Here is a 26,857-nt window from a genome sequence, read left to right as displayed (position 1 = left end):
ATCATGATAACTTAGTTTACATTTATGAAATGGTTTATGAGTTCCAAGGCACAATGTGGTTAACTTATTCTTGAGGTTATCTTGAGATGATTTCGGGGCTTTAGTGTCCCAGCGGCCCGGTCCTCGATCAGGCCTCCACCCCCAGGAAGCAGCCCGTGACAGCTGACTAACACCCAGGTACCTATTATAGTGCTAGGTAACAGGGGCATAGGGCGAAAGAAACTCTGCCCATTGTTTCTCGCCGGCGCCTGTGATCGAACCCGGGACCACAAGATCACAAGTAAAGCAAAGTTTATCAAGCAAAGATGAACGGGTTTCGTAAGCGGATACATAAATACTAACAAATCCTTCTAATGAAAACGCTGGAGAAAGCTGGACTTGCCTCTTCAGTAAAAAAAAAAAAAACTCCACACTACTTAGCTGTCAAATCTTAAGATGAATTATTATTAAGATTTTAGGACCGGTTACGGTGTCGTTGAGTGGTAGGGAAGAGGGTGCCTGCCTCAAGAAAGTTAAATCGTTTGTGCTGGAAGTTCAGTCAAGTCAAAAAGTTAGATGAAAAGCATGGAGTTTATGCTTAAGTTTGTGGGACTTGATATTTCAAGTCCAAAATCCATGTCACCGAGTAATATAAAATACAGTGTTCGACATAATTTTTTTTGGACTTATAATGCTAATGAAAATAGGAAATCACTTTGAAAATATATTAGTTATTTTCCCCAAGTTCTGTAATTTAAAAATGGTACTATGATGGGATTGTTTGGTACAGTGACGCAGTGCTGGTACAATGATGTAGTACTGGTACAGCGTTGGTACAGTGACGCAGTGCTGGTACAATGATGTAGTACTGGTACAGCGTTGGTACAGTGACGCAGTGCTGGTACAATGATGTAGTACTGGTACAGCGTTGGTACAGTGACGCAGTGCTGGTACAATGATGTAGTACTGGTACAGCGTTGGTACAGTGACGCAGTGCTGGTACAATGGTGTAGTACTGGTACAGCGTTGGTACAGTGACGCAGTGCTGGTACAATGATGTAGTACTGGTACAGCGTTGGTACAGTGACGCAGTGCTGGTACAATGATGTAGTACTGGTACAGCGTTGGTACAGTGACGCAGTGCTGGTACAATGATGTAGTACTGGTACAGCGTTGGTACAGTGACGCAGTGCTGGTACAATGATGTAGTACTGGTACAGCGTTGGTACAGTGACGCAGTGCTGGTACAATGATGTAGTACTGGTACAGCGTTGGTACAGTGACGCAGTGCTGGTACAATGGTGTAGTACTGGTACAGCGTTGGTACAGTGACGCAGTGCTGGTACAATGGTGTAGTACTGGTACAGCGTTGGTACAGTGACGCAGTGCTGGTACAATGGTGTAGTACTGGTACAGCGTTGGTACAGTGACGCAGTGCTGGTACAATGGTGTAGTACTGGTACAGCGTTGGTACAGTGACGCAGTGCTGGTACAATGATGTAGTACTGGTACAGCGTTGGTACAGTGACGCAGTGCTGGTACAATGATGTAGTACTGGTACAGCGTTGGTACAGTGACGCAGTGCTGGTACAATGATGTAGTACTGGTACAGCGTTGGTACAGTGACGCAGTGCTGGTACAATGATGTAGTACTGGTACAGCGTTGGTACAGTGACGCAGTGCTGGTACAATGATGTAGTACTGGTACAGCGTTGGTACAGTGACGCAGTGCTGGTACAATGATGTAGTACTGGTACAGCGTTGGTACAGTGACGCAGTGCTGGTACAATGATGTAGTACTGGTACAGCGTTGGTACAGTGACGCAGTGCTGGTACAATGATGTAGTACTGGTACAGCGTTGGTACAGTGACGCAGTGCTGGTACAATGATGTAGTACTGGTACAGCGTTGGTACAGTGACGCAGTGCTGGTACAATGGTGTAGTACTGGTACAGCGTTGGTACAGTGACGCAGTGCTGGTACAATGGTGTAGTACTGGTACAGCGTTGGTACAGTGACGCAGTGCTGGTACAATGATGTAGTACTGGTACAGCGTTGGTACAGTGACGCAGTGCTGGTACAATGGTGTAGTACTGGTACAGCGTTGGTACAGTGACGCAGTGCTGGTACAATGATGTAGTACTGGTACAGCGTTGGTACAGTGACGCAGTGCTGGTACAATGGTGTAGTACTGGTACAGCGTTGGTACAGTGACGCAGTGCTGGTACAATGGTGTAGTACTGGTACAGCGTTGGTACAGTGACGCAGTGCTGGTACAATGATGTAGTACTGGTACAGCGTTGGTACAGTGACGCAGTGCTGGTACAATGATGTAGTACTGGTACAGCGTTGGTACAGTGACGCAGTGCTGGTACAATGGTGTAGTACTGGTACAGCGTTGGTACAGTGACGCAGTGCTGGTACAATGGTGTAGTACTGGTACAGCGTTGGTACAGTGACGCAGTGCTGGTACAATGGTGTAGTACTGGTACAGCGTTGGTACAGTGACGCAGTGCTGGTACAATGATGTAGTACTGGTACAGCGTTGGTACAGTGACGCAGTGCTGGTACAATGGTGTAGTACTGGTACAGCGTTGGTACAGTGACGCAGTGCTGGTACAATGGTGTAGTACTGGTACAGCGTTGGTACAGTGACGCAGTGCTGGTACAATGGTGTAGTACTGGTACAGCGTTGGTACAGTGACGCAGTGCTGGTACAATGGTGTAGTACTGGTACAGCGTTGGTACAGTGACGCAGTGCTGGTACAATGATGTAGTACTGGTACAGCGTTGGTACAGTGACGCAGTGCTGGTACAATGATGTAGTACTGGTACAGCGTTGGTACAGTGACGCAGTGCTGGTACAATGGTGTAGTACTGGTACAGCGTTGGTACAGTGACGCAGTGCTGGTACAATGGTGTAGTACTGGTACAGCGTTGGTACAGTGACGCAGTGCTGGTACAATGGTGTAGTACTGGTACAGCGTTGGTACAGTGACGCAGTGCTGGTACAATGATGTAGTACTGGTACAGCGTTGGTACAGTGACGCAGTGCTGGTACAATGGTGTAGTACTGGTACAGCGTTGGTACAGTGACGCAGTGCTGGTACAATGGTGTAGTACTGGTACAGCGTTGGTACAGTGACGCAGTGCTGGTACAATGGTGTAGTACTGGTACAGCGTTGGTACAGTGATTGCCTTGTAAATTAGGTGTTTTTGTCTATAATGTATAAAAGAAACAAAGTTTGAAATGAGCCATCCATATATATATATATATATATATATATATATATATATATATATATATATATATATATATATATATATATATGCGAACAAGCCTGAATGGTCCCCAGGACAATATGCAACTGAAAACTCACACCCCAGAAGTGACTCGAACCCATACTCCCAGATGCCACGCAACTGGTATGTACAAGACGCCTTAATCCACTTGACCATCACGACCGGACAAAATGAGGTGATAGCCGAGGCTATTTGAACCACCCCACCGCCGGCACTCGGATAGTAATCTTGGGCATAGCATTTTACCAAATCACCTCATTCTTTGGGGCACACGTGAGGAACACAAATGCGAACAAGCCTGAATGGTCCCCAGGACAATATGCAACTGAAAACTCACACCCCAGAAGTGACTCGAACCCATACTCCCAGATGCCACGCAACTGGTATGTACAAGACGCCTTAATCCACTTGACCATCACGACCGGACAAAATGAGGTGATAGCCGAGGCTATTTGAACCACCCCACCGCCGGCACTCGGATAGTAATCTTGGGCATAGCATTTTACCAAATCACCTCATTCTTTGGGGCACACGTGAGGAACACAAATGCGAACAAGCCTGAATGGTCCCCAGGACAATATGCAACTGAAAACTCACACCCCAGAAGTGACTCGAACCCATACTCCCAGATGCCACGCAACTGGTATGTACAAGACGCCTTAATCCACTTGACCATCACGACCGGACAAAATGAGGTGATAGCCGAGGCTATTTGAACCACCCCACCGCCGGCACTCGGATAGTAATCTTGGGCATAGCATTTTACCAAATCACCTCATTCTTTGGGGCACACGTGAGGAACACAAATGCGAACAAGCCTGAATGGTCCCCAGGACAATATGCAACTGAAAACTCACACCCCAGAAGTGACTCGAACCCATACTCCCAGATGCCACGCAACTGGTATGTACAAGACGCCTTAATCCACTTGACCATCACGACCGGACAAAATGAGGTGATAGCCGAGGCTATTTGAACCACCCCACCGCCGGCACTCGGATAGTAATCTTGGGCATAGCATTTTACCAAATCACCTCATTCTTTGGGGCACACGTGAGGAACACAAATGCGAACAAGCCTGAATGGTCCCCAGGACAATATGCAACTGAAAACTCACACCCCAGAAGTGACTCGAACCCATACTCCCATAAGGCGTCCCATAAGGGATTAAGGCGTCTTGTACATACCAGTTGCGTGGCATCTGGGAGTATGGGTTCGAGTCACTTCTGGGGTGTGAGTTTTCAGTTGCATATTGTCCTGGGGACCATTCAGGCTTGTTCGCATTTGTGTTCCTCACGTGTGCCCCAAAGAATGAGGTGATTTGGTAAAATGCTATGCCCAAGATTACTATCCGAGTGCCGGCGGTGGGGTGGTTCAAATAGCCTCGGCTATCACCTCATTTTGTCCGGTCGTGATGGTCAAGTGGATTAAGGCGTCTTGTACATACCAGTTGCGTGGCATCTGGGAGTATGGGTTCGAGTCACTTCTGGGGTGTGAGTTTTCAGTTGCATATTGTCCTGGGGACCATTCAGGCTTGTTCGCATTTGTGTTCCTCACGTGTGCCCCAAAGAATGAGGTGATTTGGTAAAATGCTATGCCCAAGATTACTATCCGAGTGCCGGCGGTGGGGTGGTTCAAATAGCCTCGGCTATCACCTCATTTTGTCCGGTCGTGATGGTCAAGTGGATTAAGGCGTCTTGTACATACCAGTTGCGTGGCATCTGGGAGTATGGGTTCGAGTCACTTCTGGGGTGTGAGTTTTCAGTTGCATATTGTCCTGGGGACCATTCAGGCTTGTTCGCATTTGTGTTCCTCACGTGTGCCCCAAAGAATGAGGTGATTTGGTAAAATGCTATGCCCAAGATTACTATCCGAGTGCCGGCGGTGGGGTGGTTCAAATAGCCTCGGCTATCACCTCATTTTGTCCGGTCGTGATGGTCAAGTGGATTAAGGCGTCTTGTACATACCAGTTGCGTGGCATCTGGGAGTATGGGTTCGAGTCACTTCTGGGGTGTGAGTTTTCAGTTGCATATTGTCCTGGGGACCATTCAGGCTTGTTCGCATTTGTGTTCCTCACGTGTGCCCCAAAGAATGAGGTGATTTGGTAAAATGCTATGCCCAAGATTACTATCCGAGTGCCGGCGGTGGGGTGGTTCAAATAGCCTCGGCTATCACCTCATTTTGTCCGGTCGTGATGGTCAAGTGGATTAAGGCGTCTTGTACATACCAGTTGCGTGGCATCTGGGAGTATGGGTTCGAGTCACTTCTGGGGTGTGAGTTTTCAGTTATATATATATATATATATATGCGTATATATTGTGAGACTTAGAGGCATGCGTATATATAAATATAATACGCACAAGTCACCCAAATACGCCGATCGAGGATATCAGCCCGTATATCAGGACGATATCATACTGTGAGGATAAAGATTTAGTACCTAAATCAAGTCAGCCAGTACTGTTTCTGAGAGACTGCTAGTTAGAGAGACTGCTCCTTAGAGACTGTTCCTTAGAGACTGTTCCTTAGAGACTGCTCCTTAGAGACTGTTCCTTAGAGACTGCTCCTTAGAGACTGCTCCTTAGAGACTGCTCCTTAGAGACTGCTCCTTAGAGACTTAGTCAAAGAAAGAACAAAGCGAATATGATATAGTGAACATGAACAAAACATTTCTCACATATTCAGGTTAATATTTCATATCCATAATTAGGTAACAAATTATTAATTCATAATTAATATTATTATTAATTCATAATTAACATTATCAATAGAGGCTTATGAACGACAACACAAAATGTGTATTCAAATCGAGGCTTGATTATCAAAGTCTAAATCAAATCAAATTCTATGTCAAATGTGTTTATCTACAAACCACTTTTTAATTATATAAACGATTCAGCAATGTGAAAACTAATCTAAAATTTCGACTAGTAATATGCGAACTTAATTCAGGTAAATCTATTTCACACTTCACTTTGATCTTTGTAATTATCGAATCAAATTGAATTAATTTGCTTATTTCAAAGATATCAGTGGAACATAAATTTGCTGCTGGATCACACTCACCAAACAGTGAAGTAAACATTTGACGTGGTGTTTTGCAATTTAGATTCACCAAAATATTATTAGTGGATAGATTTACCTTTTAATATGCATAACAGCATATGGCGTTAAACTTGTTAAACAGGGTTCAGAGTTATTGATAATAATATTTGCTAACTGATGGAAAATAAACACACACACACACACACGGACGGGCACACACACACACGGACGGGCACACACACACACGGACGGGCACACACACACACACACGCACACACACACAAACACACACACACACACACACACACACATACACACACACACACACTCACACACACACACACACAACATAAGTATTAGTTAGCGAGAGAGAGAGAGAGAGAGAGAGAGAGAGAGAGAGAGAGAGAGAGAGAGAGAGAGAGAGAGAGAGAGAGAGAGAGAGAGAAAGACAGACAGAGATAGAGAGATATAAAGAGAGATAAAACAGAGAAAACTAAAAAAATAATAATATAATCTCCTCTTAAAACTATCTCATACATAATTAACCAATATGCAAACCTTTCCTTTAGAACATTTCGGCTTTAAAATGTGACACACTAATCTCCTCTACAGCTGACTGCTTGTGAAGAACCGCCAACGGCTATTAATAACCACACACAGTTTAGTAAGTATATGTGGTACTACTGAACATGGTTATTCATAGGTACTCCCTATCTTCCTTGTTCGAGCCAATCAGAGATACTCCGTCCCTTGCGCAGGCCAATCAGAGATACTCCGTCCCTTGCGCAGGCCAATCAGAGCTAACCCGTCCCTTGCGCAGGCTAATCAGAGATAACCCCATCCCTTGCGCAGGCCAATCAGAGATAACCCGTCCCTTGCGCAGGCCAATCAGAGATACTCCGTCCCTTGCGCAGGCCAATTAGAGATAACCCGTCCCTTGCGCAGGCCAATCAGAGATACTCCGTACCTTGCGCAGGCCAATCAGAGCCACTCCGTAGCTGTCCTGGTGTATGAATGAGCCGTCAGGACATACAGAACTTCATACTCTGGACATACACAAAATTCTTCACAGCCAAACAGGTCTTTTCAGCCGCGGCAAAATTCACTTTTGCTCAACATCCGCTTTAAACTTTCTCTCTCTCTTTGCTCAGCGTTTTAGCTTTATTCGTCAATATCTGCAACTCTTGTGCAACTCTGTCAGGCAAGGCTGCTTCAGGTGGCTTGCGTCACGCAAGACTGCTTCAGGTGGCTTGCGTCAAACCAGGCTGCCTCAACTATCCTCGGGTCCCGTTGCGTCAAACATAACTACTCTAACTCACACAAATCTCGCTTCATGCACCATACTGCGTCAATGCCCTCAGGTCCCTTTGCGTGAGGCAGAGCTCCGTCTACTAACATCTAATCCCTGTGCGTCAAGCACATCTGCGTCAGCCTCCCTCGTGTCCCGCTGCTTGTCTGAGTCATAAAGCAAGCAAAAACTTCGCAATATAAACTTTCTTTACGAGAGATCTGCAGGTAAACATCAACCCAGATAAGTGTCTTTACTTAGCGACTGCTCGAGAAGAGATGCTGTGTAAGTGTTTCCGGAGAAGTTGTGTGTTGCTGGAGAAGTGTTGCATCACTAGAACTTGTTTTACATGAAGATTTGCCATTTGTCCTTGTAAATAATGCAATGCCATGTTTACCACTCATAATTCCTGTATTATGATGAAGTTATCAGTTATATAATGTAATGTTGATATTCTCTCCGTCTTGGGAGATAAGTACCTATCTCTCATATCTAGTTATGATGTTCATTTGGCTGTTCGACGTTCCCTACATCAAGGGGTCAAAGTAACCTATTAGGAGCTTGAAAAAATGACCATTAAAAGCAGTAATAACTATCAACACAGACCCGACCCATTTCGACTGCTTGAAACCACTATTTCAGACCCCCTTTGAAAAGCCATTATCCACTACCATTCGCCTATATCCACTACCAATCATCTATAAACATTTAAATTTAAAATTTTGCCCCGAGGGGCGAGTTTATTGGGCAGCGCCACTCATTTTGTGAGTGAACATACCGCCATAGCAGAATGTACAACACTCCCCAATAGGAAGAAAACCCGCTGGGTTGTTCATCCTGTCACTTGTACCCAGACACAGCTGGGACTTGCTTAACTGTCTCAAGTGAACAGCTCCTCAAACAAGAAGATTAACATTTATCAACCCTTAAAAGCTTACGTTATCTTGCGGGTGCAAAATGGGGAAATCTTTTAAGAACAGTATCAATATTTGACAAATAGTGTTTTCCTAACTCAAACAATGTGGGGTTTATTATTCTACACATATTTCTAATGTCTCTCAGGTGTTCACATTCACGTAGATAGTGGTCAAGGCGGTGTCCATCACTCTCACCACAGATTCTGCAACTTCGCTGACCAACTGTTGTTTCCATTCCATATCTCCAAGGATATTTGTATCCAAGACGGATTCTCGCTATTACTGATTCTCTCCCTCGTCGTCCTCCTCTTCGGCCATAATGATTGGGATTGCCAGCTGCAACCATGTTGTACCATCGTACAGATTCACTGGTTTGTGCTTCTATCCTCCTTTCCTCAGTTACCTTGTCACGGTGATGCTATAAACATTACCATACACCACCACGTGGCACCACAACAACCACCAACACCGTCTTCTCATACAATATTTTAGTAAATACAATTATTGATTGTATTATAAATTTGCTTCGAGGAAATTATGAAGCACAGAAAGCAGTTCTGTCAACATGTAGTTTCTCTCTTCAGTGAAAAGTCAATAGTCTTAATTTAACTATTGAAAAGTCAATATTTAACTTTAAACATACATCTTTCTAATTGGATTTGAATATATTATACCTAGCCTTAATCTTAAAAGCACCAGTAAATACATCAGCTACTGTAGAAGTGTCTCTACACACACACACACACACACACACACACACACACACACACACACACACACACACACACACACACACAGGAACAAGTTAGGGGAGAAGGTGGTGGAGGCCAAGACCGTCAGTAGTTTCAAAGCGTTATATGACAAAGAGTGCTGGGAAGACGGGACACCACGAGCGTAGCTCTCATCCTGTAACTACACTTAGGTAATTACACTCACACACACACACACACACACACACACACACACACACACACACACACACACACACACACACACACAAGTTAGGTGAGAAGGTGGTGGAGGCCAAGACCGTCAGTAGTTCCAAAGCGTTATATGACAAAGAGTGCTGGGAAGACGAGACACCACGAGCGTAGCTCTCATCCTGTAACTACACTTATGTAATTACACACACACACACACACACACACACACACACACACACACACACACACACACACACACACACACACACACACACACACACACACACTATAGAAATGGATAATCCTCCAGTATCTAGCTAATACCTGCCTCATTGTCCAAAATCACCTGCATTGTCTACAGGTATTGTTCCAATTAATGGACTTACTGGGTGTTCCTTTCTTCTGTGGCTGTGTGAAAGCTGCCATGTTTTGTCTCAAGGAAGCCACGAGGAATTGGGACGATTAGTGATATGAAAAAGATAAGACGTAGAGAGAATAGAAGAGGAATGAATTGAGAGAAAGGAAGAGGAATGGATATATATAGAATGAACTTTGAAAGCTCATCAGTGGGATTAGAACGGAAGCATTTCCTGTTTGGGTTGTAGTGAGTTGATAAAGCAGAAGTCAATGTCGTTAAAAATGGCTTGGTGAATTTTAGTATTTTAGTAAGTCATTAAACAGAGACGTTACTCAGGTGTGTAGATCCAGGTACAGAAATACAGGTGTGGGATATACATATATATATATATAGAACCTTGCTAAGTAAATATAAGCGCTACACATAGCCAAACTCAGATAGACAAAATACTTTTCTACACCAGAGGAAGACAAGGTGAGATAGGTAGGTTGAAGCCTATGCTATCTTGAGGTTATCTTGAGATGATTTCGGGGCTTTAGTGTCCCCGCGGCCCGGTCCTCGACCAGGCCTCCACCCCCAGGAAGCAGCCCGTGACAGCTGACTAACTCCCAGGTACCTATTTACTGCTAGGTAACAGGGGCATTCAGGGTGAAAGAAACTTTGCCCATTTGTTTCTGCCTCGTGCGGGAATCGAACCCGCGCCACAGAATTACGAGTCCTGCGCGCTATCCACCAGGCTACGAAGCCCCATGCTAGAGGAAGTTAAATTATGATGGGAAAGCTTAAACCAACCCACCGACACGATACCAACACATAGTGGCGTTACAGAATGTGTATGTATTATCTGCATATATGTCGCATATATATGTGAAGTATGATGTAGGATAATTTATGTCATTGTAACCCCATCTCGTTATATAGACATAAATTATCCTATCCTCCTTACCCTATAGAAATGGATTATCCTACTCCTACTCCTCACAAAGATCAATTATCCTACATCCCCCCCTCTATGCGGAAATAGAATATCCTACCTTATCCTCTCAAACGGAGATAGATTACCCTTCCCTTCTATACAGAGATAAGTTATCTTTCTCTATCTGTACAGAAATAGATCATTCAAGTCTACCCCCTCTATATAGAGACAGATCTTTCTATCCTCTCCCACTATAGAGAGAAATAGATTACCCTCTCAGAAATAGATTACCCTCTCAGAAATAGATTACCCTCTCAGAAATAGATTACTTTCTCAGAAATAGATTACCCTAATCTTCCCCTCTATACATAAAGGAGAAGATAGATAATATTCACATTCTTCTCTTCCCTACCCCCCAAATAAAGATAGATATCCCTATTCCTCCCCCTCTATACTGAGATAGATAAATCTACCTCTCCCCCACACCCCCAAAAAAGATAGATTATCTACACCCTCCCTCCCCCCCCCCCTCTCTCTATACAGAGTTAGCGCGTTCCGGTAGTAAACGGCTTATGGACCTTCTCCCCTCCAAACACACACCGAAACTACGACGTTGGTACAACGTTCGAACAAGTTTTAACACCACCTAACCAGTTATAACAACCAATATAACAAGTTGTAACAACGTTCAAATACGTCATAAACACGTTAAGCCAAGATGTAACAACTCTATTATAAGTTGTAACAAGCGGAAAATAGAGACAGTTTCGGTTTGTGTTTCCAGGGTCTCTCTCTCTCTCTCTCTCTTCTCACTCTGGCGACTCTATCTTCCTTTATAGAGCTCTTCTTCACTGCACAATTCCTTCATCCCGTCCGCCAGCCTCTCGCCAACACAACAGCAGCTGCACTGGAAAATCAGGAGAGAAAAAGTTGTGTTGGCATTTTTTTCCTTCCTTCAGTCGTCTGTGTCAGACAAGATCTTTCAATCTATCTTATTTGTTCGCATTTTGCTATGTGATTCCTTATCTTTGTCTCTCCTACTGTATGTAAATGTGTAAATACACACACACACACACACACACACACACACACACACACACACACACACACACACACACACACACACATATATATATATATATATATATATATATATATATATATATATATATATATATATATATATATTTATATATATATATATATATATGTGTGTGTGTGTGTGTGTTCACTAGTTGTGTTTTTGCGGGGGTTGAGCTTTGCTCTTTCGGCCCGCCTCTCAACTGTCGATCAACTGTTTACTAACTACTTTTTTTTCACACCACACACACACACACCCCAGGAAGCAGCCCGTGACAGCTGACTAACTCCCAGGTACCTATTTACTTCTAGGTAACAGGTGCACTTAGGGTGAAAGAAACTTTGCCCATTTGTTTCTGCCTCGTGCGGGAATCGAACCCGCGCCACAGAATTACGAGTCCTGCGCGCTATCCACCAGGCTACGAGGCCCCGAGGCTGTGTGTGTGTGTGTGTGTGTGTGTGTGATGCTATTATGTGATTTAAATGAAGAATCGAATCATATTAATTCCTCAGTACTGAATAGCTTTTCAATTTATCAACATTCTTTCTCATCCACGTTAACCACTAAATACTCCATTAAATATTTCTGAGGAGAAGAGACATTATCACATTAAAACTCAAAAAGATATCCATATTATTACTAATATTCCTTTGATATTTCGTACATCCATATAGCTTTGTTTACATGGATGAACCTCACTTGCTTTATAACTGTAGTGCAACCCGTTCTCGCAAATTCGTAAAGTCAATATTGACTTATTAACTACGTGCATAGGTGATATACTAAACATAATAGATACCCTTAAAAAGATTCATAGAAAACACCGACCTTACCTAACCTTGTTAGTATGTTAAGATAAGCATCTTATTGCTTCGTAATTACAATTATTACTTAACCTATACCTATTATAGGTTAGGTAATAATTGTAATTACGAAGCTATAAGATGCTTATCTTAAGATACTAACAAGGTTAGGTAAGGTCGGTGTTTTCTATGAATCTTTTTAAGGGTATCTATTATGTTAAGTATGTCACCTATGCACATATTTAATAAGTCAATATTGACTTATTAAATTTGCGAGAACGGGTTGCTGTAGTGATAATCAAATATGTTCTGTTTTAATATTATAAATATACAAATTACTGTATTCTCAGACAATATTTAGCTTGTTCTCTAGGGACGAAAAAAATATATAGAGAAGCGAGCTAAAGCTACCACTGTGTTCATAGCTTGATGCTGTTGCGAGAATCATGCTTCGTCTTTGCAAAAAGTTGGTCGACCCGACTCTAGTAAACTAAACTTTATGTTTAAAAAATACATATTTACTTCCCAAGCTCTGGCGGCTGGGTTTACGATCTCGCATGTCGGAGTTCTCTCCAACTCTCACGTGATGTGGAGTTTTTCTCCGAAACGGCTTTGGCTTTGATGATGCAAATTACTGAAAGTTGCATGGGGGTTGACATGAGCTCAGAACCCCCCATTGGGCGTGATATATGTACCTCTACTACGTATATGTACTTCTACCACGACCATCTGCACCACCTATGTGGCTACCAGCACATATAACAACTCTACCACCACCATCTCCACCAGGAGAACTAGGCTACAGAATAATATACTTCTACTCCTGCTTGTATGAGAGTTATTCTTCACTCGAGCAAACTCCTAACTGATGCTGGAGGTATAGTAGAGTTTACATAGTAAACTAGAGATTGTCTGGAGAAGTAGTTGCATAGTTTAAGGCATTATTTGACATGGGAGAAACATCAACAATAAAAATAAAGATGGCGCCGGCGGAAGCCGCTCAGGAGGAAGGGAGAGACGGATGATGTCATCATTAGCCAATAGGAGAGAGATTGGATCGTGACGTGACTGAGTTAGGAGTCACGGGATGGCTAGAGGCTCAGTTGCGTGCAGAGAGTCAAGGAGGACACACGCTTCAGCCGCTCTTGAAGATTGGAAATGACCCAGGCGCCATGTTGAATTTTCAGACAACGAATCCTCACATCCACTTTAAAGACGCAAGAAGCTTTGCTTGGCTGCAAGTAACAATCTATTGAAGAGGATTATTTGGTGATTTGTATTAATGAGAGACCCAAGTCAGAGTTGTAGGAAATTTTCCCCAATCACATAAATTACTGTACAATAAATTAATACAATGACCTACAGCTATGAGAATTCATCCTCTATTAAGCGTAAAAAGACTAATTACAACTTATCAACTTATAAATTGAATAATTTCGAATGCTTCCTCTGGTATTACAATATTATTTATAATGTTAATATAAGGACTAGTTCAACATTCCTGAACCCAGTTCATTCCACTTCTTGATGAGTTAATCAACTAAATCAATAAACTTAGCTTTGTTAATACAATAACTACAGCGTGTATAGCTTACAATGCTCTATACATTATACACATAAGTCAATATTTTACTTAATTCGATCCTGTGTGGATTTGAATTAAATGGCGCCGCCCCTGAGTAAATAAATATTGACTTTGGCTTGAATGAGTGAGGGAAGAGGAGGTTGTGGAGGAAGCCAAGGTTGTGGCATGCTACTTACGACCAGGAAGTGGAAGCCAGGGTTGTGGTACGCAACTTACGACCAGGAAGTGGAAGCCAGGGTTGTGGAACACTACTTACGACCAGGAGGTGGAAGCCAAGGTTGTGGAACACTACTTACGACCAGGACGAGGAAGCCAAGGTTGTGGAACAACTTAAGACCAGCAGGTGGAAGCCAAGGTTGTGGAACACTACTTACGACCAGCAGGTGGAAGCCAAGGTTGTGAAACACTACTTACGACCAGGACGAGGAAGCCAAGGTTGTGGAACACTACTTACGACCAGGACGAGGAAGCCAAAGTTGTGAAACGCAACTTACGACCAGGAGGAGGAAGCCAAGGTTATGGAACGCAACTTACGACCAGGAGGAGGAAGCCAAGGTTATGGAACACAACATACGACCAGTAGGAGGAAGCCAAGGTTATGGAACACAACATACGACCAGTAGGAGGAAGCCAAGGTTGTGGAATGCTACTTACGACCAGCAGGTGGAAGCCAAGATCGCCAGCAGGCGCAGCTTCCAGCAGCAACGCGCAGACGACAGATATTAAGGAGATAATCTCCAGTCGACGGAGTCCAACCACTTGGGCTGGAAGGTAGAGCGACGGTCTCGCTTCATGCAGGTCGGCGATCAATCCCCGACCGTCCGCAAGTGATTAAGCACCATTCCTTTCCCCCCGTCCCATCCCAAATCCTTATCCTGACCCCTATCCAGTGTCATCTCAGCCGACAGATAAGGCCACTCTATACCACCAAACAAGGCATAACTCTATAGGCTCTTGAGACTAATGGACGCCAATAGAGCCTATTCAGTTGCCCAAACTGTAACTTTATGCCTCCTCCGGGATGCCACTTAACCATAGATGGATTAGGTGATCCACGCCCCGAGTTATATAAACTGTCAATCACAATATCGTGGATAATGCCATCCACCTCGGCACAATATATATATATATATATATATATATATATATATATATATATATATATATATATATATGTAATGTTTACTTTGGTGACCCATGTACTCTCTCATATCCATCAATATATCCATCAATATCCAATCACCCTCTCAATATCCATCAATGTCCAATCCCCCTCTCAATATCCATCAATGTCCAATCACCCTCTCAATATCCAATCACCCTCTCAATATCCATCAATGTCCAATCACCCTCTCAATATCCAATCACCCTCTCAATATCCATCAATGTCCAATCCCCCTCTCAATATCCATCAATGTCCAATCACCCTCTCAATATCCAATCACCCTCTCAATATCCATCAATGTCCAATCACCCTCTCAATGTCCAATCACCCTCTCAATATCCAATCACCCTCTAAATATCCAATCACCCTCTCAATATCCATCAATCTCTCTCTCTCTCTCACATGGGTCAAGATGGTTCGTACACACACTGGTTCCAATAATATTTTCCCTGAGCCATTTTCTAATTATTTTATGTCATCCAATATTGTCTTCAGGTCGTCTTAATCCGCACCTTTATTTAATCAGGTTGTTAAAGATCGTCGTACAAGACTTGATGGCTCTTTGTATAATAGATTTGTTGAGTTTCAAATGTTACCCTTTTCAGTGTTAGATATTTTATACTAATGGCCAGACGAAATGTATAATACCATGATAAAAATTTGACATAATTTTTTTGATAATTGGTTAATATATCAGAAGTTTATTAACTCATTTTGTTTGTCGATCTCTTTAATAAAAAATAATTTGTTGTGATTTAGCATATTTTATGTTGCAGGATTTAATATTATTTGATAATTGAGCACAGGTAGATATACAGGGATATATTCACCGAGAGGTATACCTTACTTCTCAGTGAATATACTCTGAGAGACTACAGTAGAGTTATATATATATATATATATATATATATATATATATATATATATATATATATATATATATATATATATATATATATATATATATGTCGTACCTAGTAGCCAGAACGCACTTCTCAGCCTACTATGCAAGGCCCAATTTGCCTAATAAGCCAAGTTTTCCTGAATTATTATATTTTCTCTAATTTTTTTCTTATGAATGATAAAGCTACCCATTTCATTATGTATAAGGTCAATTTGTTTTTATTGGAGTTAAAATTAACGTAGATATATGACCGAACCTAACCAACCCTACCTAACCTAACCTATCTTTATAGGTTAGGTTAGGTTAGGTAGCCGAAAACGTTAGGTTAGGTTAGGTTAGGTAGGTTAGGTAGTCGAAAAACAATTAATTCATGAAAACTTGGCTTATTAGGCAAATCGGGCATTGCATAGTAGGCTGAGAAGTGCGTTCTGGCTACTAGGTACGACATATATATATATATATATATATATATATATATATATATATATATATATATATATATATATATATATATATATATATATATATATATATTTATATATACATATACATATATATGACTTGGAAAAAAATAGAAGGTGCTTCTCAAGAGCCAATACACCTTCAATTCTTACCTTTGTTCTTATGTTCTATCCGTGATTACACCAAGTGTGTGAACCTTTTAACACTACCAACACCTCCCTCCAATACTCTCACTGAAACACAGAGTTTATGTAAGTCTTCTCGCTAAAGAAATTACTTTCAGCCCTTCTCTCAAACTCGTGAATTAGAACCTAAGTTTATAATTTGGTTGATAAGTTTCCTCACAGGAGAGCACCTCTTTTATCTCGAGGTCTACTTGCTTAAGTTTTGATAGATTAACATAGAATCTGATTCGTACTGACCTTCTGTAATCTCCCTAATTATTGTATTTTTTTGCTATGCTATGATTTTTTTTATAAATAATAATTGTTAATGCATTTCCATCACATGTTAACGTTTTCAATACAAATGGAGAATGTTTAATCTTTTTATCACGTCACAGATCTCACGATTTCCTTGCTATAGTCGCCATAAATTCATTTTAACTACCAAGAGGCGAGAGGGGCCTCGTAGCCTGGTGGATAGCGCGCAGGACTAGTAATTCTGTGGCGCGGGTTCGATTCCCGCACGAGGCAGAAACAAATGGGCAAAGTTTCTTCATCCTGAATGCCCCTGTTACCTAGCAGTAAATAGGTACCTGGGTGTTAGTCAGCTGTCACGGGCTGCTTCCTGGGGGTGGAGGCCTGGTCGAGGACCGGGCCGCGGGGACACTAAAGCCCCGAAATCATCTCAAGATAACCTCTCAAGATAACCAATGTTTGCGTTCTCTTTGTAGAAACAAGGGCTAAACTTTAAGCTGGGCTGAGAGCCGAATGAAAATTGGACTTTCTCTGTGGATATCAAAGACCAATTTCAAGCTGTTGATACAACTCTTGAAACAGTTTGCAACGCTGATTTAAATTTTTTTTTTTTTTTTTTTTGAGATATATACAAGAGTTGTTACATTCTTGTAGAGCCACTAGTACGCGTAGCGTTTCGGGCAAGTCCTTAATCCTATGGTCCCTGGAATACTATCCCCTGCCGCGAAGAATCGTTTTTTCATCCAAGTACACATTTTACTGTTGCGTTAAACAGAGGCTACAGTTAAGGAATTGCGCCCAGTAAATCCTCCCCGGCCAGGATACGAACCCATGACATAGCGCTCGCGGAACGCCAGGCGAGTGTCTTACCACTACACCACGGAGACTGTTAATTGTAAATTAACTAAAAAATAACTAAATTAACTAATTAATTAAAAAATTGTAAATTGTTACTTCTCTTTTTTTTTGTTTCGTTCTTCGTTATGTGTTTATTTTGTTTGCTATCATTTTGATTTTTTCTCTATATATTCTTTTCAGTTAATATATTTTTAGTTAATATTTTCTATTAATTTTAGTTAATATTAATATATTTTAGTTAATATTAATATATTTTAGTTAATATTTAGTTAATATTTTCAGTTAATATATTCACTTTATGTAGAATTTGATGTTTCATTTCATTTTCTAGTTTTTCATTTATTCAAATTCTCTTATCTCTGTGTTTCTCTTGCTATCTTTGCCTCTCAACTGACCACTCTCTCTCTCTCTCTCTGTCCCTTTTCCCTCTCTCTCTCTCTCTCTGTTCCTCTAACTTCTCACACGTCTACTCTCTCTCTTCCCTCCCTCTCTGTTCGTGATTTCCAATATTACCATTCTCTGGAGGCCCACACCGAACCCTCCCAGCACATATACACAGGTATGTGCCTGTCCCCTTGACATATTGGGTCCTTCCCACTGCTGACACCCTCCGAGGTAGATATACCACTGGGTATATCCCTCGGAGGGATATATCCCTCGAAACATATTCCTTTTCGAAATATTCACTTGGTGGCACCAAGGTTCCTGCTTTCGTGGGTTCCTCATTCTATACCTCGTTCTAATTCTCATTTGGCATTCCTTACTTCATTCTAATTCCATTCTTTCAATACGTACTCCCATTCTCATTTTTTTCTTCTGTGAAAGTTCTTGTCTTGATCTGTCTTCATTCGTCTCATTCCTTTTTCATTATATCATTTTCTTTCTTATTTCGTATCTTATTTTAATGTTCCCTTGCTTCTCTTTTTCTAAGCTCAGTACAAAGGTGAAACTGAGTCTTATTTACGCTATCGCCATGCGTCTAATAGCAAGATCAGATAGCAAAGGTCCGAGTTCTGTGTGTTTCTGTGATGATATCCTTTTTCCAATAAGATTTGTTTAACACTGAGAGATTTGAGACTCGACTCTAGTAGATATCTTATTTACAACCGGCGCTTCTTGATATCTAAATGATTCAACTGTATCGCCAAGTGTGGATATGGCATTTTAATGGGTGATTGGAGGAGAGGGGTAATGGTAATCTTGATAGACCCGTTGGGTGACACAATGATATCATATTTATGGATATCTTTCTCTCTCACTCTCTCTCTCACTCTCTACACAGAAGGAACCATAGATTAAGCTTTTTCACATCGTTGTAACACAATTGTTTATATGTCAGCATTTATATATTACCAGAGAAAGATATCAAATTTAATATCTGAGGCTGTGATATCAAAAGATATCACAGCCTCAGAACAAAATAAAAAAAATCCCAATATTAGTATGAAATAATTCGGTACTTATAAATTAACTCTCATATTATTATAAAAGTATTTTTTGTACTTTTTATATTGATATGAAGTAATATTTACTCTTGTAAATTTGATATAAAAGCCTTAGTTGAATTTTTACTAATAATAAAAACTTTAAATTTATTCTTTAAAATATTGATATAAAACTCTATTAGTTCTTGTAATGTTGATCTAAAAGCCTCATTTATTCTTTTAAAATTTATATAAAAATCTATTTGTCCTTTTAATGTGTATATAAAAATCTATTTTTGCAATTTTAATAATAATATATTGGCATTAATTTCAGTATGAAATTCAGGACCAAAGTCAATCATATAACAGGTATATTTCAGCTGTATGAAATCGAGGACCAAAACCAATCATATATCAGGTATACTTCAGCTGTATGAAATCGAGGACCAAAACCAATCATATATCAGGTATACTTCAGCTGTATGAAATCGAGGACCAAAACCAATCATATAACAGGTATACTTCAGCCGGGGAAAATATAACGTATATCGAGCTCACTAACAAGCAGTTGCAGGAAACCTGCTCCTGGCAATCTAGTGCCACAGAATAATTGGGACAGTAATGAGTTCCAGTAACTTTATATCACAAAGTTAACACGAAGTGTGTCAATTATCAAACTGTGAAGTTAGGAGGAGAGGTAGCTGAGGAGAATGTCTCTTCTAGCTCTCTGCTGTCACTCCTCTCTCTCACTCTCTCACTCTCTCACCCTCTGCGGTCACTCCTCTCTCTCACTCTCTCACTCCCTCACCCTCTGCTGTCACTCCTCTCTCTCACTCTCTCACTCTCTCACTCTCTGCGGTCACTCCTCTCTCTCACTCTCTCACTCTCTCAGATCAACCCGTTCTCGCACTTTCTTTTAGTCAATATTGACTTATTAAATAAGTGCATATGTGACAGTGCAATTAAATTAAATAAGTGCATATGACGTTAGGCTGCGAGCAGTCGCGTCTAACAGCCTGGTTGATCAGTCCAGCAACCAGGAGGCCTGGTCGACGACCGGGCCGCGGGGACACTAAGCCCCGGAAGCACCTCAAGGTAACCTCAAGGTAAGGTGACATACTAATTTATTGTGAATATTTTAGTTTACCTTGAAAAGCTTCATAGAAAACACCGACCTCACCTAACCTTCTTAGTATGTTAAGATAAGCATTTTATTGTTTCTTATTGTTGACCAGACCACACACTAGAAGTTGAAGGGACGACGACGTTTCGGTCCGTCCTGGACCATTCTCAAGTCGATTGACATTAATTTCTCAAGACAATCGACTTGAGAATGGTCCAGGACGGACCGAAACTTCGTCGTCCCTTCAACTTCTAGTGTGTGGTCTGGTCAACATACTTCAGCCACGTTATTGTGACTCCTCGTCTGCTTATTGCTTCTTAATTACAATTATTACTTAACCTATACCTATAATAGGTTTTATTATTATTACTTAACCTATACCTATAATAGGTTAAGTAATAATTGTAATTAAGAAGCAATAAGATGCTTATCTTAACATACTAAGAAGGTTAGGTTAGGTCGGTGTTTTCTATGAAGCTTTTCAAGGTAAACTAAAATATTCACAATAAATTAGTATGTCACATATGCACGTATTTAATAAGTCAATATTGACTATACGAAAGTGCGAGAACGGGTTGCTCAGATATGGGCTTGCTATCTCTCTCTATGATATCTCTCAAGATATGGGCTTGCTAGATTGTATCAAGCGTAGGTTAGATATATGTATATGAATGAGATTGGGTAGATATAAATATGAGCTGTCTAGAATACCTAGAAACACCCAACATTACCACAATGTTTCTACGACATTAAAATGTTGCTGAAACGTTGCAAAAACGTAAAAATAAAGTTGCAGCTATTCTCACAGTCGTCAAAACATGCTCGAGTGACGTTGAATCGACGTTAAATAAACGTTAACGACCTTGTTTCAAGGTTTAGTCAACCTCGTTTGGCCGACAGAAGTCAATTGGGTTGTTTGTCTGCCGAAATAAGACATAAGGTCTCGCTTCATGCAGGCCGGCGTTCAATCCCCGACCGTCCAAGTGGTTGGGCACCATTCCTTCCCCCGTCCCATCCCAAATCATTATCCTGACCCCTTCCCAGTGCTATATAGTTGTAATGGCTTGGCGCTTTCCCCCTAATAACTCCCTCCCTCCTAGATATTCCTAGATATTTCCTAGTCTTGGAAAGGAATGGAGGCTACCTCTGGCAATTAACTTAGAAATGAGCCTTAAAGTTAACAGCCTGCTTAACACACGACGAAATTACGATGTCGCTACAACATTTCAACGAGTTTTAACCCCTTCTAACAAGTTGTAACAACGTTTTAATACGTCATAAAAACGTTTTAATACGTCATAAAAACGTTTTAATACGTCATAAAAACGTTTTGATACGTCATAAAAACGTTTTAATACGTCATAAAAACGTATTAATACGTCATAAAAACGTTTTAATGCGTCATTAAAACGTTTAATACGTCATAAAACGTTTTAATACGTCATAAAAACGTTTTAATACGTCATAAAAACGTTTTAATACGTCATAAAAACGTTTTAATACGTCATAAAAACGTTTTAATACGTCATAAAAACGTTTTAATACGTCATAAAAACGTCTTAACACGTCATAAAAACGTCTTAATACGTCATAAAAACGTCTTAATACGTCATAAAAACGTCTTAATACGTCATAAAAACGTCTTAATACTTCTTAATACGTTATAAAAACGTCTTAATACGTCATAAAAACGTCTTAATACGTCATAAAAACGTTATTACAAGATGCAACAACATTATTGCAAGTTGTAGCAAGTGAAACTTCATTCATCAATCAATTACCTGTCAACTTTCCCAACCTGTGCAACTGTTAACAATCATATCATCTCTGTTTACATCTGTTAAATAGTTGATGTGTTTCGAAGCACCACGAGGTAGTTTATAACAATAATAACCTTGAATCGTTTCAAAGTTTCAAAGCTCATTACCTGATCGTTACATGTAAACAAAGCAGACATAATTGGTAAGAGATGTAAAGGTTCCGTAAGTGTTGTTTTAATACCAATATCCAACACATCTCCAGAGTGAAGCAAGTCTATGTCAACAAACAGATAATAATGCAACATTTATCCATATTCATTTCATATAACAGTAATAATATTGCCCTGATATGAAAGGCTTTTTTTTAACAACATCGTTAAGTCTATTTATCGCGTCATTAGCAGGATGTATATCATTGAAAACACATCTATTGCTGCAGTTTTAATGTTAGGAGTCAATGTTATCAGAAATGTTATCAATGTTATCAATGTGTTTATATATAAAATATATATATAAATATATATAAAAATAAAAATATATATAAAATATATCAATGTTATCAATGTTATCAACACAGGTTTTCAATCAGGGGGACAGTCCCTTCTCCAGTGGAGGGACATTTAGGGTTTGAAATGGAAAGGGAAACTGAGATCACAGAATCAAACTACTGGAATAACTTTCCAGTAACTACATATTTACAGTTATCTTGAGGTTATCTTGAGATGATTTCGGGGCTTTTTAGTGTCCCCGCGGCCCGGTCCTCGACCAGGCCTCCACCCCCAGGAAGCAGCCCGTGACAGATGACTAACACCCAGGTACCTATTTTACTACTAAGTAACAGGGGCATAGGGTGAAAGAAACTCTACCCATTGTTTCTCGCCGGCGCCTGGGATCGAACCCAGGACCACAGGATCACAAGTCCAGTGTGCTGTCCGCTCGGTCGACCAGCTCCTAGTCAGACAATTTTGGAGAAAGGGGGTAAATGACATTTTGAAATAGGGTGAAAAGGGTGCATGGGGGGAAAAAAAGTTGAGAATCACTAATGTACAACATACCAGATGAGTGAATTTACAATTTACCAGTTTTACAGTGATGCCAGAATAGGGACAACAGAAGAGTGTTGTCAATAGATCTATCTTGAGGTTATCTTGAGATGATTTCGGGGCTTTAGTGTCCCCGCGGCCCGATCCTTCCCCAGGAAGCAGCCCGTGACAGCTGACTAACACCCAGGTACCTAATTTACTGCTAGGTAACAGGGGCATAGGGTGAAAGAAACTTTGCCCATTGTTTCTCGCCGGCGCCTGGGATCGAACCCAGGACCACAGGATCACAAGTCCAGCGTGCTGTCCGCTCGGATATTTCTGTAATACCAAACTAATATCATTGATAATTTCAGCAGAGTGATATCAACATTGATTTATCAGCAGAGTGATATCAACATTGATTTATCAGCAGAGTGATATCAACATTGATTTATCAGCATAGCTATAGTAACATAGCTATTACAACATAGGGTTGTAGAAGCCTAACTGTACCAACACAATGGTATGGCAGCATATTTATAGCAGAATAGTAAAGCAATAATTAAAATACCAAAATAATTGGTAGCAGCGTTCAGGTACAATCAGTAAAGATGTTATTGGAACCAGTACCACGTTGGTAGATGGTACAATATGCTTCCCACCTTGGTTGAGAGTCGAGTATGCTGCCCCACATTTGCAGAATATGCCTCTCAAAAATTTTAGAATATAGTACACTCACCATTGTAGAGTACAGTGAACTTACTGTTGAGTACCGTATGATAACCACTGTATACTATAGAAAGACTACCAATGTAGAATGGAATCCTCAAATAGCATACCAATCTCTGAACAGCATTGACGATTAAACTCAAAGCAAGCGCATTGGGGCGGGTGTCGAACCCCCACCGGATACAGTGAACTCCAAAATAATATTGGTGATGCAACAGAAAGTGATTTAGAAGTGGATGTCGAACCCCACATAACAAAGTGTTTGGGTGATGGCCCCGTCAGAAGAGAGAGAGAGAGAGAGAGAGAGAGAGAGAGAGAGAGAGAGAGAGAGAGAGAGAGAGAGAGAGAGAGAGTGAGAGAGAGAAAGAGAGAGAGAGAGAGAGAGAGAGAGAGAGAGAGAGAGAGAGAGAGAGAGAGAGAGAGAGAGAGAGAGAGAGAGAGAGAGAGACAGAGAGAGAGAGAGAGAGGGAGAGAGAGAGAGAGAGTCATTAGGTTGGCTTTTAGTGTTGAATGTTCCACTGTCACTATTGATGAGAAGCGTAAGATAATGGGAGTAAAGACAGGATTTGGAAAGAGAGAGAGAGAGAGAGAGAGAGAGAGAGAGAGAGAGAGAGAGAGAGAGAGAGAGAGAGAGAGAGAGAGAGAGAGAGAGAGAGAGAGGGAGAGAGAGAGAGAGAGAGAGAGAGAGAGAGAGAGAGAGAGAGAGAGAGAGAAGGGAAGAGAAGGGAAAAGGGTACTATCAGGGAGAAATCGCCAAGCCATTACGACTATTTAGCACTGGGAAAGGGTTAGGATAAGGATTTGGGATGGGACGGGGAAAAGGAATGGATCCCAACTATTTGGACGGTCGGGGATTGAACGCTGACCTGCAGGAAGAGAGACTGTCGTTATCAGAGTGAAAAAGAGAGAGAGAGAGAGAGAGAGAGAGAGAGAGAGAGAGAGAGAGAGAGAGAGAGAGAGAGAGAGAGAGAGAGAGAGAGAGAGAGAGAGAGAGAGAGAGAAAAGCAACTAAATTCTTACCAAAGCCCACTGGAAGTGCAAGAAGAACCTCATTAACCAAACCCATATGCTTCGTCCCTGCCACAACAGCATACTAGGTCAAATAATACATGCAATGTCACTCATGATTCTAAATCCCACTGTCTGCGTCCAAGATTAGGCTTTGGGTGGTGGTTGAGACGTCAGAGACGAGTACGTCAGCAGATATCACTCTGATATCTGCTTCACGCTTTGACGCAGACCACATCCTCTCTTCTCCTACACATTCTATGGTCTGCTTCACGCTTTGACGCAAACAACACGCTCTCACTCCACTCTCTGCGTCATAACGCAAAAATCACTATGTTTACTGGTATTTGACGACGCTGTTAAAAGTCGACAAAATTTGTAACCATTTTTAACAGACGTTAACAGACGTTAACAGACGTTAACGGGAGCCGGTCGGCCGAGCGGACAGCACACTGGACTTGTGATCCTGTGGTTCTGGGTTCGATCCCAGGCGCCGGCGAGAAACAATGGGCAGTTTCTTTCATCCTATGCCCCTGTTACCTAGCAGTAAAATAGGTACCTGGGTGTTAGTCAGCTGTCACAGGCTGCTTCCTGGGGGTGGAGGCCTGGTCGAGGACCGGGCCGCGAGGACACTAAAGCCCCGAAATCATCTCAAGATAACCCTCATCTCAAGATAACGTGTCTATGGCCTTTCAGAGTAAACATTGACATTTTAGCTATTTCTTGTGTTGTCAAAAACGCCTTTGAATCACACACAGAAATCACAATAGTGTGATGCATCAAATGAACAAATCCACAAGGGCCGTGACGAGTATATTTAGTAGAACGTCTGGTTGCAATTCTTTTTACCATGTCGTAGCTCAGTCGATTAAGGCAGCGTCTGGGATGATCTAAGACGTAGGTTCGAACCCTCGTCACGGGCCTTGTGGATAGTTGAAGGCGAAGAAGAGGTGAAAAAGGTCGTTATATATTTGTCAGGGATGGAAGAGCTAACGAGACACAACTACGATTGTTGGCGCACCTGCGGGATCACCATAGCCCGTGCTACTTGGAATTTTCTGTTCCAAGAAGCGAATCTTAACAACAACAACATACTGGCGAATGGAAAAGGAGACTAACAGCTCGTTAACTGGATTGAAGAACACAAAGATTAACGATAGGAAGCAGTTGGAGAACTAGTATTAAGCAACGAAGCAATCAAGATAGGTACGAACAGATTGCAAGTTCAAGATAGGTGAATAAAGTTCAAGATAGGTGAATAAAGTTCAAGATAGATGAACTGCAAGTTCCAGACAGGTGAATAAATAGGCGAACTTGCACAAATTTGCAAGTTCTATACAGCAGGAAACATGAATCAGCAGTTAGAGAAGAGAGAAAATCAGCTTTATAACAGAAAAACTGTGACTCAAGCTTAGAATTTAGGTCATACGAACCGAACAGCTTTCCACTAAGCTGCACCAATAGGCATGCCAAAGCATACATAGAGAGTAAGCTTTACAAGCATGTAAGAACTCTTATATCTATATGAATACAAAAAAGGAGGCCAAGCCCTTCATCCCAGAAACACCCTCTTTAGCCCTCTCTCAAGAGGATACGCCTCCCCTAACCCTTACCCAAGGGGCACCCCTTAAATCCTCACCCTTCACACAAATGGAGAGGCCGCCCCTCCCACACCTCCGGAGATGAGCGCCTCTTCCATTCCCTTCCTGTGAAAACCTTTTCTCTCTTTTCCTCAATTATAATTTGCATAACAGTGGCAACCTGAGTGGGAGCAGAGATGAACAT

The 26,857-nt window shown here is 41.4% G+C and overlaps 1 protein-coding gene across 1 annotated transcript; it reads right to left on the bottom strand.

The window, feature by feature from the left end:
- Nucleotides 1–745: 745 nt before the first annotated feature.
- Nucleotides 746–26,857, bottom strand: LOC138354156 (uncharacterized). The gene is made up of 2 exons (XM_069308044.1): nt 26,747–26,857; nt 746–3,199 (listed from the first exon to the last, which is right to left on the bottom strand). The coding sequence occupies exons 1-2, from the start codon at nt 26,855–26,857 to the stop codon at nt 746–748; spliced, it is 2,565 nt and encodes an 854-aa protein (XP_069164145.1).

This window comes from Procambarus clarkii, chromosome 61, assembly GCF_040958095.1.
Source record: "Procambarus clarkii isolate CNS0578487 chromosome 61, FALCON_Pclarkii_2.0, whole genome shotgun sequence".
Taxonomy (NCBI): domain Eukaryota; kingdom Metazoa; phylum Arthropoda; class Malacostraca; order Decapoda; family Cambaridae; genus Procambarus; species Procambarus clarkii.
This window is presented reverse-complemented; position numbering and strand designations above follow the sequence as displayed.

What these genes read in the sequence shown, in the direction of transcription:
- LOC138354156 (XM_069308044.1), bottom strand. Translation starts at nt 26,857, where the DNA reads ATGTTCATCTCTGCTCCCACTCAGGTTGCCACTGTTATGCAAATTATA. An exon ending in AGAGGCGCTCATCTCCGGAG is followed by an intron (nt 3,200 to 26,746) that starts GTGTGGGAGGGG and finishes TATACATTATAG; the next exon opens with ACAAAAACACCTAATTTACA.